This window comes from Tamandua tetradactyla, chromosome 7 (assembly GCF_023851605.1).
Source record: "Tamandua tetradactyla isolate mTamTet1 chromosome 7, mTamTet1.pri, whole genome shotgun sequence".
In the NCBI taxonomy this organism is placed as follows: domain Eukaryota; kingdom Metazoa; phylum Chordata; class Mammalia; order Pilosa; family Myrmecophagidae; genus Tamandua; species Tamandua tetradactyla.
The window spans coordinates 31,339,465-31,350,915 of record NC_135333.1 but is presented as its reverse complement, the minus strand read 5'-3'; the positions used below and the strand labels follow the sequence as shown (position 1 = coordinate 31,350,915).

General features: G+C 59.1%; 1 protein-coding gene across 2 annotated transcripts; it reads left to right on the top strand.

Annotated features, from left to right (window-relative positions):
- The first annotated feature begins 467 nt into the window (after positions 1-467).
- On the top strand, positions 468-11,127 carry CBX6 (chromobox 6). 2 transcript variants are annotated; one of them, XM_077168859.1, is made up of 5 exons: positions 468-621; positions 806-849; positions 995-1,060; positions 1,191-1,257; positions 5,585-11,127. In XM_077168859.1, exons 1-5 carry the CDS (start codon positions 553-555, stop codon positions 6,527-6,529), a joined length of 1,191 nt encoding a protein of 396 aa, XP_077024974.1. In that variant the 5' UTR covers positions 468-552; the 3' UTR covers positions 6,530-11,127. The 2 variants fall into 2 exon arrangements, with proteins under 2 accessions (XP_077024974.1, XP_077024973.1); XM_077168858.1 differs by having other exon boundaries at positions 5,531-11,127.
- Positions 11,128-11,451: the final 324 nt, after the last annotated feature.

Below are 11,451 nucleotides of genomic sequence, written 5' to 3'. Positions count from 1 at the left end.
GGCAAAGCAACAGCAAATGCATTTCTGCTGTATCATATTTAACTGTTTGCAAACTTCCGCCAGGAGGGTGCGCGGCGCCTGGTAAGACTCAAGGGCTCCATCGCTTTTCCCCATCTGGAGCCCTGCGGGATGTGCACAATGGATTAAAGGAAGGGGAGAAAGTGTTAGCTGTCAGGGCCGGAGAAGACGGAGAGGGGGGTGAGAAAGTGCCCGTAAGATGGCACTGCACTTCACCCGGCTTGGCTTCAGCCAAAGGTCCACCCTCTTCCCAACCCAGGCTCCGCCAGCCAGGCGGGGCGCCTTTAAGAACCAGCGCGCGCCCCCGCCCGCAAGGCTCTCACTTTCCCTAGCAACCGCCCCGGGGGAGGGGGAGGCCTTGGCAACGGCGCCGCGACAGGGAGGGTCACGTGACGGCCCGCAGCTGGAGCGCGAGCGCGCGCCCCACAGCGCACCCGCCCGCCCGGGGCCTGGGAGCTGCGGCGCGTGCGCGAGCGGTGCAGCACCGGCCGCGGGAGCAGGGAGTATTATGGGCTGTGGGTGCTGCTGAGCAAGATGGAGCTGTCTGCAGTGGGCGAGCGGGTCTTCGCGGCCGAATCCATCATCAAACGGCGGATCCGAAAGGTGAGCAGCCGCCCTGGGCCGGACGCCTCTCCCTGCAGCCGGTGCCCGCGTCGGCGAGGTGCCGGGGCTTAGCGATCCCGCTAGCCGGGGCTCTCTCGCCCACCCCCGCGCCGCCGCCGCCTCGCTTCCCCGCATCCTCCCCACCCCCACTCCCCCTCTTTTTTTTCCCCTTCTTGTATTTCAGGGTCGCATCGAGTACCTGGTGAAATGGAAGGGGTGGGCGATCAAGTGAGTGTCGGGGGTCCAGGGCGGCGGGGGGAGGGGGCAGCGGGCACAGGGCCTTTTTTTTTTTCTTGGTGCGCACGTTTGCTCTCAGCGTGAGCCTTTGCCCCTCCGATTTTCATTTTTATTTTGTGCATGTGTAATTCGGCAGGTACAGCACCTGGGAGCCCGAGGAGAACATCCTGGACTCGCGGCTCATTGCAGCCTTCGAGCAGAAGTGAGTTTGGGGAGCTGGCAGGGGTGGCGGGCCTGGGGCGCCGAGTGGGGAAGCGTGAGAGCCGGGGAGGCGGCGCGAAGTGGGGCCCGGGAGAGGGCTCTTTTTAACCTTTGGCGTTTCTCCGCCGCAGGGAGAGAGAGCGTGAGCTGTATGGGCCCAAGAAGAGGGGACCCAAACCCAAAACTTTCCTCCTGAAGGTAACCTGGCCCAGCCCCAGCCGCCCCCTCGCGGGCCCCCAGCCCCAGCACGGCCCGGGGCCTAGAAGGGAGGGACAGATCGCGGCCGCGCAGACGGGCGGGCCCTGCCAGAGGGGCCCCAGCTGGGCAGGGGATTGGTTGTGAGTCCCGGACGAGTCCCTGGCAGCAGGCCCCGGCCAGCTCCAGCTTCAGCAGGAGGGACCTGGGAGTGGGGGGAGAGGAATTATTTCCGCTGACAAAACCAGGGTCCAAGGAGGCCTGCCGGGCCCCAGAAGGAGTGGGTGAGGCAGGTGGGGGCGCTGGGGCGTTGGGGCGTTGGGGAGGGCGCTTCTCCACTAGAAGTCTCTCGTTTCCCCAGCCTTGAGCTGTTCTGGCTTTGCCTGGAGTTAGATCCCTGGCACAGAGTGAGTGTGGTCCCCTGAGAGGAGGCGTTGTGGACCTGCCTCCCTACCCCCAGCTTCCCTGCCTCAGTCAGAACTTGTTCTGCCTGCCTCTCCCGCTTACCTCCATCCCCTTTAGTATGGGCAGGGTATGTGCGCCTCACATCTCTTCCTCCTCCCTTAGAAGTCCAACTTGAATTTGACCTTAAACCACTTCACTTAGGCTGGGCCACTGGTTTCACAGCTCTGAGCCTCAGTTTCCCCCCACCTCCAGACTCTTTCCTAAGGTTCTAATGAGGATGAGGGGGTGGGAGACGGTGAAAGTGTAGCCCATTTAGCCATGGCAAGGGGGGTAGACTCAACTCCAGAAGAAGCCATCTTGGGTTGTTTTTGTAGGGGAGAGAGAGGAGGAGGAATGCTCTGGGAAAGGGAAGGTGAGATAACTCGGCTGGGTGACCTCAGCTGAGGATGTCTCATGTCTCTTCCCACTCTGATGGTCTGTGACTTTGTGGGGACTGGCATGGGCAGGACAGGGGGCTTTTTGCAGAGAAGAGACTGCTGAGTGAAGAACCACATACTATCCATTTGGTCCAAAAGAGTCAAAGCCCAGTAAGGGTGGGGTGGGCCTCTCGGCAAGGGGGGTATGTGTCTCAGCCCCCCAAAAGATCTATGTTATGTGTAAGGATTTGCTTTGGTTTCAAAGCAGAAGTGAAGGAAATGTTGGATTCAGAAGTCTGTAGATCTGTGACCTCCGCCCCCAACCTGTGCACATCTTACAGGATCCTTGGAGCAACCTTAACCCTTGATGCTTCTGCTTGGGAGAGCTGGGGGTGGAGCTGCAGGAGGGCTGCCTGGGCTGTGTGACAGCCTCTCGGCGCAGCAGATGCGCCCTCTGGCGTTGGCATCGTGACACTGAGCACCGGTTCACAAAATGCCTTTTTTTTCTTTGCAACGCTCTAGTTCCGGAGCTCAGGCTATGGACCCAACAGTGCTCAGTCTCCACATGGATTATCCCCTTTAACTCACTCAACCCTATAAAGTGGGGAGTGTTATCCCATTTTGCAGATGAGAAAATCAAGGCCGAGAGGGGGAATGGCTTACCTGGCTCCATCCTGTCCCTCAAGGAACACACGTCAGGTTAAGAGGGGAAAGTGGACGCAAAACAACAGGGCTATAGGGTGGGAGTGGGTGTTGAGGGTTGAGAGGGGATGGAGGGGCAGTTTAGAGGAACTTGATCTGGACCTTAAAAAAACTGGAAGCATAAGAGTGGTGCAAGTACTTGCTGGGGTCCATGGAGGTCAGTGAGAGCCATTGCTGACTGATTCACTGAGGCCGGGGACGTGGTGCCCAGATTACACTTAAATAGTACTTACTCGTGCCAGCAGCCATTCTCAGGGGAACAAGAGCTCACAAGGTAGGTTCCAGCAACCCCACATCACAGTTAGGGAAACTGAGGCTAGTGAAGCTAAAGAATAACTTGCCCACTGTCACCACTAGCTGGTGGCAGAATCCAGGTGCCTAAGCTGCTATGCTGTCTGCAAACCCTCAGAGCCAGTCCCCTTGCCCAGTCAGTGTTGAATAAATCATTTTTAATTCACCAGGCCGTAGCTGCAACTACATACCAGCCAGAGAAATGAATAAGGACCCTTCGAAGACTGCTCAGCTCGGTGGCGGGGCAGGGCAGAGGAAACCAAGCTGTCTCTTTTTAAAATATTTAGGAATTATGAAAGTAAGAGATGTTTCTTGGAGACCATACGTTAGAAAAAATTATTGCTTATGAGTCTGCCACCTGGGGAGAAATCTAAGTCTTTTTCTGAGTACTTGCTACACACTAAGCAGGCCAGGGACACACTAAGCAGGTGGCATACATTACTTGATCATCAAAGGGGCCTGTTGGTGAATAAGTAGTATGATTGCGTGAGGGGAAAGTAAGGCATGGGAAGGCTGGCAGAGCTGGGGTTTCGTCCCGTGTCTGGCACCTGTCCAGGCTATGTACCACTCCCCTGGGGACTGTCTCCCACTCAGACCCTGCAAGTCCATAATTCCAGAAGTCCTGCTGCTTAGCAGTGTGCAGAGGGAGTAAGCCCACCCCTGACCCCACGCCCACTGCCACCGGCAGTCAGGAAGAGTGGGGACCCCAGAGCTCCTGCAGGGACGAGCCTGCAGAGGACCCCACTTGCCTTGCCAAGGAAAGCCTGGGCTTTTTCCACCCTTGTCTAGGAAGGGGTGTGAGAGGCCCAGTCCTGGGGAGCTGGCAGTGGTTGCACAGGGCAGGCAGGCCGTGTGTCCTGCCACCTAGTGGCTGAAGGAATTATTGACCAAGCAGTCCCAGCAGGCACCCAGCCTGGGCCCCAGAGAGCTGGCGTCCATGTGATATTCAGTCTGGGCCTCCCACAAGGGCATGATGGCCTCTTTCCAAATAAAGATCCCCTTTCTCATTCAGCGAGTAAGTCAGCAATCACCTTCTGGGAGTGGTGAGCAAGTACAATCTAGTCTTGTAGGGATCACTGGCTCCCCAGAACTGGTTAAGTGTCCAGTGCTGTGGGAATGTGTCTTTCCTCTCCACCATGCCCCCCCTGGCCCCAGCACTGAACCCAGCTATTGCTCCCAGGACCCCCCAGCTTTATGAACCTGATTGATCTCTGTGCCTCCCTCCATACTCTGTCTCCTACAAATGTCTGTCTGAGCAGCACCCCCTCAGCAGGCCAGCGTGTGCCCCCCGGGCCTGTGCCTGGAACTCAACCTTGCTCCCACCTGTGCTTTGGGCCCAGTCTGACCTGCCATCCTCCAGCACTGGGGTCTGTGCCCCAGCTGCTCTGCCTGAAACACCAGCCTGTCTACTGCTCAGCTGCCCCGGTAGCGCAGCCCCTAGCGGCCGAGGCTGCACGTGCTCACAGCTGTAGTCTGGCCTCTGGCCCGTGACTCTGGAGGACGTTTTTATTGATGGAGGGCCTAGCCACAGAGGACAGCTTATGTGGCCTTGACGTGTTCCTCTCGCCCTCCGTTTGGTGTTGTCTGATAATGGTGGGAATCTGGGGTCTCTGAGGCCCTACCACACCTGTACGTGGTGATATGAACTGCTAAGCTGCTGGAGCCCCCAGATCCATAGAGTTCCCACGTCTGGGAGTGCCCCTGACCGGCTGCCCACAGCCATCCTGCCTGCAGACATCTCAGTGCAGAGAGTGGAGAGATCGGTCCCATCTCCAGGCCTACCTCCCCGCCAAACACATTACTGATGGGGTTGAGAATCCCAGGCTTTGAAATCAGTTTGCCCTGATTTGCTCAGACCCAAGCCCTGGAGCTGGCACTGGGCATCGGGCAGGCAGGTGAATCAGAGCCAAGAGCACAGAGCCTGGAGGGTTCGAGGGCTGTCTCAGAGGTGATGGCGGGTGGCGGAGTCCAGGCCGAAGGTGCAGGCTGTTTGAGAGAGCGTGTGGGCATTTGAGATGCTGCAAGTAGGCCAGCGGGACTGGCGTGGGTGGAGCAGGGAGGATTCACGCCCCCCTCCTCCAGGAGTGCTGGGCAGGTCTGGACCCTGCATAGAGCAGGGGTGTCTGCAGAGAGGACTGCTTGCCCCATGCAGGCAGGTCCCTGTCCTAATGGGCAGCACTTCCGCAGCTTTGGCAAGGACGGCAATTGCACTCTATCCCTGGGGCTCCTGGATGGGTGTGCCAGCAGAGTCAGGCCAGTGGTAGACCAGAAAGAATTTGGAGTCAAGCCAGGTCTGCTATGCCCATAACTTGCCCCCTGACATTTGGCTGAGGTTGCTTAGCCGGCCTGTCTGATCTTGACTACCGCTGCATCTCTGTGCAGCCTGGGTCCTCCCACCCCCTCCTCCATCCTGTCTGCGGAGCACCCCCACGCAGCCCTCCCTCTCCCCCCACCCCCTGCAGGCCCGGGCCCAGGCCGAGGCCCTCCGCATCAGCGATGTGCACTTCTCTGTCAAGCCCAGCGCCAGTGCCTCCTCACCCAAGCTGCACTCCAGCGCGGCCGTGCACCGACTCAAGAAGGACATCCGCCGCTGCCACCGCATGTCCCGCCGCCCCCTGCCCCGCCCGGACCCCCAGGGCGGCAGCCCCGGCCTGCGCCCCCCCATCTCGCCCTTCTCGGAAACGGTGCGCATCATCAATCGCAAGGTCAAGCCTCGGGAGCCCAAGCGGAACCGTATCATCCTGAACCTGAAGGTGATCGACAAGGGCTCAGGCGGGGGCGGCGCCGGGCAGGGGGCCGGGGCCCTCGCCCGCCCCAAGGTCCCCTCGCGGAACCGCGTCATCGGCAAGAGCAAGAAGTTCAGCGAGAGCATCCTGCGCACGCAGATCCGCCACATGAAGTTCGGTACCTTTGCGCTGTACAACAAGCCGCCGCCCGTCCCTCTGGCGGCCTCGCCAGCCGGCAAGGCCGACCTCACGGGCCCCCAGGGCCCAGGGCTACTCCTGGCCACCCCCGCCGCCCCCTACGATGCCCGCAGCTCCAGCTCCTCGGGCTGCCCCTCGCCGGCACCGCCGTCCTCCGAGCCCGACGACACGCCCCCCAAGCTGCTCCCGGAGACCTTGAGCCCACCCGCCCCCGACTGGCGCGAGTCTGAGGTGCTTGACCTATCTGTCCCCCCTGAGTCGGCAGCCACTGGCAAGCGGTCACCCCCTGAAGTCATTGCTGCCACCGGCCTGGCCCTTCCCCCAGCCCCCGACCCCGCTGGGGCCGCCTCCGAGCCCGAGGCTGGGGACTGGCGCCCGGAGATGTCACCCTGCTCCAACGTGGTCGTCACCGATGTCACCAGCAATCTCCTGACGGTCACCATTAAGGAATTCTGCAATCCTGAGGATTTCGAGAAGGTGGCGGCTGGGGTGGCAGGGGCGGCAGGGGGCGGTGGTGGCAGTGGGGCCAACAAGTGAGGGGGCTCCACCAAGGAGGGGGGTTGGGGGGAGCCCCCTGCCCAAAGTCACACACGTGTCCCCACCCCCGCCCTCACCCTCAGACCCCTCTGCCTGTGCTTTGCTTGTTTCAAACAGCTCAGTGTGGACCCTGGGATGGCGCTGGGCAGCCAGAGCCCCAGAGCCCAGTGGGTAGGGGCAGTTCTGGAGTGGGGTGAGAATTCCAAGGTCACCCCCTCTCGTCTTTAGACACCTCCCTGCCCCATGCACGGTGGGTCCTGCTGAATGGCTTCCAGGGAGGCCCAGAAGCTGGGGCTCAGCTACCCCCTCCACGTCCCACCCCCATTTCTTCCCAGCTTGCTTCCTGCTCTCGTACACAGCATCTGATTTCTCGGTGCTAACCTGGCAGCTGTGGAGGCCCCTAGGAGACCCCCCACCCAGGGTGGGCACGGACCCTTTCCTTCCACCAGTGCTTGGGCACAAGGGGCAGGGTGGCTTCCTGCCCACATGGCAAGGCCCTGGACAGAGGCTGAGACCAGAGGCAGGGTTGTTCCCTGCCCACTCTTGGACAAGGCCTAAGCAGGCCCTCCTTAGCCCCCGCTCCCTTGGTTCCCTCATCCCCGTCTTAAAGACTGGAGGAACCTGCAGGGAACTCCCCTCGCCACTGCCTCCCAGCATCTGAAGGCCCCTTCAGTTCTCGACCAAAGGTGCTAAAAGAACCTGCCGTGGAAACTTCTGAGCGTGCGTGTGCGTCCACCCCCAGCCCCTCCCCCCTCCCGCCCCCCCTCCCCCCGTCTGCCCGTGTCCGTATGTGCATTGGCTTTCCAGACGGCACCCCCCAGGGCTCCTCGGTTTGAGCAGGGTCTTTGAAGACCAGGTCCTTCACTAGCCCTCAGCTGGGCCTGGGGGCCTAGCGCAGGTCTGAGGAGCTTGTTCTGGAAGCTGCCAGGCCCGCCTTCCCAGCCCGGGCATGCTGGGGGCACCGGCCCCCAGGCCCTCTGCCTTCAGAGTGGTCAGCCTGACCAGTCAGGCCTTCACTGCAGACTTGGCCCCATGGAGGCTGAGGAGAGGGGAGACCCCTCCTCCCCTAAAAAAAAGCTTCCCCTTTCCTCCTTCTTTGAAGAGGAAGATGGAAGCCTGGAATCCGTTCCTGGGGTCTCTCAGGCTTTCCTCAGCCTTCTCTCTTTTGCTTCTGACCACTGAGGCATTCTCACAGCTCTGAGTTTTTGGTGGGGGGCAGAGGAGGGGAGGGGGGAGCCTCCAGTGGCCTGGGCAGCGTCCCTTCCCATCTGCTGCAGGACGTCGGGAGGGCCTGTACACAGGGGCCTGGGAACAGTACTTGGTCCCAGAATCGGGAACAGGCCCAGTCCTTCTGGGGCCTTAGGTGCCCTGTGGGAGGCAGGCCAGCCTGCCAGGCCTGGGTCTCTGCCCAGGTCTGAGTGTGTATGGTTCAAGGTAGTTACCTGGCGCGTGCAGCGACTGCTACCTCCAACTCGGTGCCACTCGGAAGTTCACAGCAGGAGGCCAGAGGGAGGTGGAAAGGGGGTCAGCCAGCTAAGGAGTGTGTTTCCTGCATCCTTCCTAAGTGTGGACACGCACTTTTCCCCGGGCACCTCCCTGCCCGGGGGCTGTGGCTCGGCCCCTGTCATGCCCCTCCCTCCCCCAGGTTGTTGAACAGGGGCCGTCACAGGGTTGGGGGGACACCCTGGGCACCTCCCCACCCTGCCCTTTGCATTGGCTCTGTGGCCGTCCAAGTGCCAATCGGCTTCTCCCCCAAATAAGGGCTGGTGTTTCTCCTCTGTCCTCAGAGGTGATTTCCCCCCCAAAACCCCCTTCCCCAGGTGAGTGCCCACCTGGGTGCCAGTTACAGGTGTTTCCAGAGACCATAGAAATGTGTTTTCCTGAGAGTCTGTGTCATTCGTGACTTTTTTTGTAAAGAAGTTGTGTTTTCAGAGGTGATTTTATGACAGGAAAGTGAAAGAATTAGTTTTGCAAAAAACAAAAAAAAAGTGGAAAAAAAAAGAAAAAATATTGTGGGATTCCTCTGGGGTGGGGGGGGGGAGAAAGAGATATTTAAAGAAAAAAATAGTATCGCAGTGATTGCACAGGTGAGGCGGCAGCGTCAGGAAAGGCAGTGGAGGCCCCACCTGCCTGGGTCAGCCTCGAGGCTTCTACCCCCTTCCTGGGCCCGAGGCAGGGCCAGCCTTCCCTGCTGTCCTGGCCGCAGGCTTTCTCCACACCGCCCTTGCTCAGAGGGAAGGATGACAGCTGGTCCCAAGGGAGCTAGCCAGATGGGGCCAAGACAAGGTACATGGGGGCTGAGGGGAGCTGAGATTTGGGATGGGGGTGGGATGGGGGCCAGCAGGGTCTCCATCGTTGCTGGGACCCTCTGTCGATGGTTTTCTCCAGGAAGGCTGGTGAGTAGGTAGAGTTCGGTTTCTTGCTAACTTCTGTTCCTCTTTGTCAACTTGTTGGGCCATCTGGTCCCTGTCACCCCCACACCATGGGTGGGGGTCATCTCCTTCTCTTTCTCCCCAAAGACCTTGACACCCTTGAACATCCCTGGCCAGGGATTCAGGCCTCAGGAAGGAAGAAGCCTTGGATCCTGGAGAATCTTGGGTGGTGGCTCGGAGGGAGTGAAGACATGGAGAGAAGGGAATGCCAGGCCCTCCTCTCTTGGGCTTTCCATGGCGCCTTATGTCCCTAAAGCCCAAGCCAGGAAGAGGGCAAGTGAACCATGGGATCAAGGCCAAGCGAAGCCTCCTTACCTCTCTCCCAGTGTGGCTCTGAGCTGGGGCCCACGAACCCCTGCCCCCTCCCCCTGTTACCATCACCATTTGCACGGATCGGTCTCCCATGGGCCCTTCCCTCACCCTTGCTGCTTTTTCGTTTGCCTGTTCACCAAGCAGGAGTTGCATTCTGGTTTGCTTTATTTTTGTATGTAAAATACCCCACAGAAGCCCAGTCCTCCCATGTTCCATATTGGTTGGGGCATTGGTCCCCTTAAATGCCCCCCCCACACCAGCCCTCCATGTCATAGAAAGCAGGTGAGGGCCACTGTCCCTGGTTTGAGGCTGGAACAAGGAACCACCCCCGTCTCGGTCCCCTCTGACCCTCAGTATACCCTTCTGTGAAATGGGTGTGTTAAGCGGCAGCAAGCAGTGCTGGTGTCCAGCGGCTGCCAAGTATTGAGGGTGGTCCGGGGTGCCGGTGTTGGGGCTTCCAGCCTCCCGCAGCTCCCTTTCACACTCACCCTGCAAAGGGGTCAAGGTCAAAATGAGCCTCATTCCTCCTTTGTGCTGGGAAGAGGTGAAGGTCAGGCCCCAGCCTCAGCGGGAAGTGGGCAGGCTCACCCCATTTCAGAAGACGAGCTGCGGCTCTGAGAGGCAGGGCCTGGAGCCCAAGCTGCTCTGGCCATTTGGGAAAAGCTCCTTTGAAAGGTGGGGCCCAGGTCTTGGGGCCGCTGGAAGGCTCCCAGCGCGGGGAAGGAAACGGCTCATGAGGGGAATGAGGGGACTAGGTCATTCCCTCCCACCTTGCTGGTGTCTGGGGACCCAAATGGACAGGCTCACCGCTTCATCCCAGCCTTTTTTTTTTTTTTTGCACTTCACCCGGGCTGGGCAGTGGAGCCCGCTGGGCAGTTCCACTTACTGGCGCCCATGCACTAGCCCAAGGCAGCCTCTTCAGAGTCTGTATGAATTGAGGAATCACTTTTAAAAAAGATACAAGGAAGGTTTTTTTTTAAAAAAGATTTTGAGTTTTTTTTTCCTTCTCTAGCTGCCTCTCCTCTCAGATTCCAAAAGCCCAGATTTAGGGGCTAGGCGTCCAGGAGGGGGTCTTGCTGACCCCCTCACTTGCTGGCGGTCACCAAGATGCAGACATGGGGAGACGGGTCTGGGGGAGAGGGAGGACTCGGCCTCTCAGGCCTGGATGCTTACCCCGTGCCTTGAAAGAATCAGCCAGCAGCGAGCACCAACTGTATACAGGGTGCTGGTAGGCAAAGGGGCATGATGGTCTAATGGGGCAGCTGCTTGCCAGATTGCGGCGCCTGCCCTTGCTGTGGGGACCGAGCGGAGATGGAGTCTTCTTTTGTTGGTTTTAATTTAAAAAACACAAAGGCCTAAAGAAATATGTATCTTATAATTTTTTTTTAATTTTTGAAAAGCTCATTTAATGAATTGTGCACGAATGAATTCTATATATATAATATACATATATAGTTCTATATTTGGGGAGGGGCGCTGTCTCTTTTCTCTCTCTCTCATTTTAAAAATGAAGTCTTGTTGCCTTTGTTTGTGGTTCAACCATCCAGCTCCCAGCTGGCTAAACTTTGCCTCCAGCGGTTAAGGATAGGATAATAGCCAAGGAGGTGCGGCTCTGGTGGGGGGGGGGGTCCCCCAGTCCACTCCCGCCCCTCCCCCAGCACAGCTTGCGGGTGAAGACGGATTGTCTGGGGTGTGGGTTTGGTTCTGCCCTTCGGGGCCGGGGGAGGGCGGGTGTGTGCCGATTACTCTCGTCTTGTACGTTTTGTTCTGCTGCTCTTCAATATTGTATCAATGCCAGGAAGGGGGGTGTGAAAAGCTTCTTTTATCCCCCCCCCCAAATAAATTGTCACATTCCGAAGCTAAGCCCTTGCCCCTGGGAAGGGCAGGTTGTCTGTCTGTTTTCTTCTGCGGTGACTGGTCTTGGAAAGCATCAGACCTGCCCCTCTCCTGCTGCTACAGGCGAGGGGTGGGGAGCCAGCAAGGTAGGGGTGGGGGTCGAGGAGCGGCACAGTCACCCAGTCCCTGGTCCTCCCACACTCCCTCCACCGCACAACCTTCAAATTGGTGGAGTTAGAGGACAGCACCCCTAGGCGAGGGGGAGGCCTGTCCTTGCCTCCACTCCTGACCACCCTCCCTGTTGGAATCACACTCGGGGCTTTGTAACCCCAAGACAGCTGG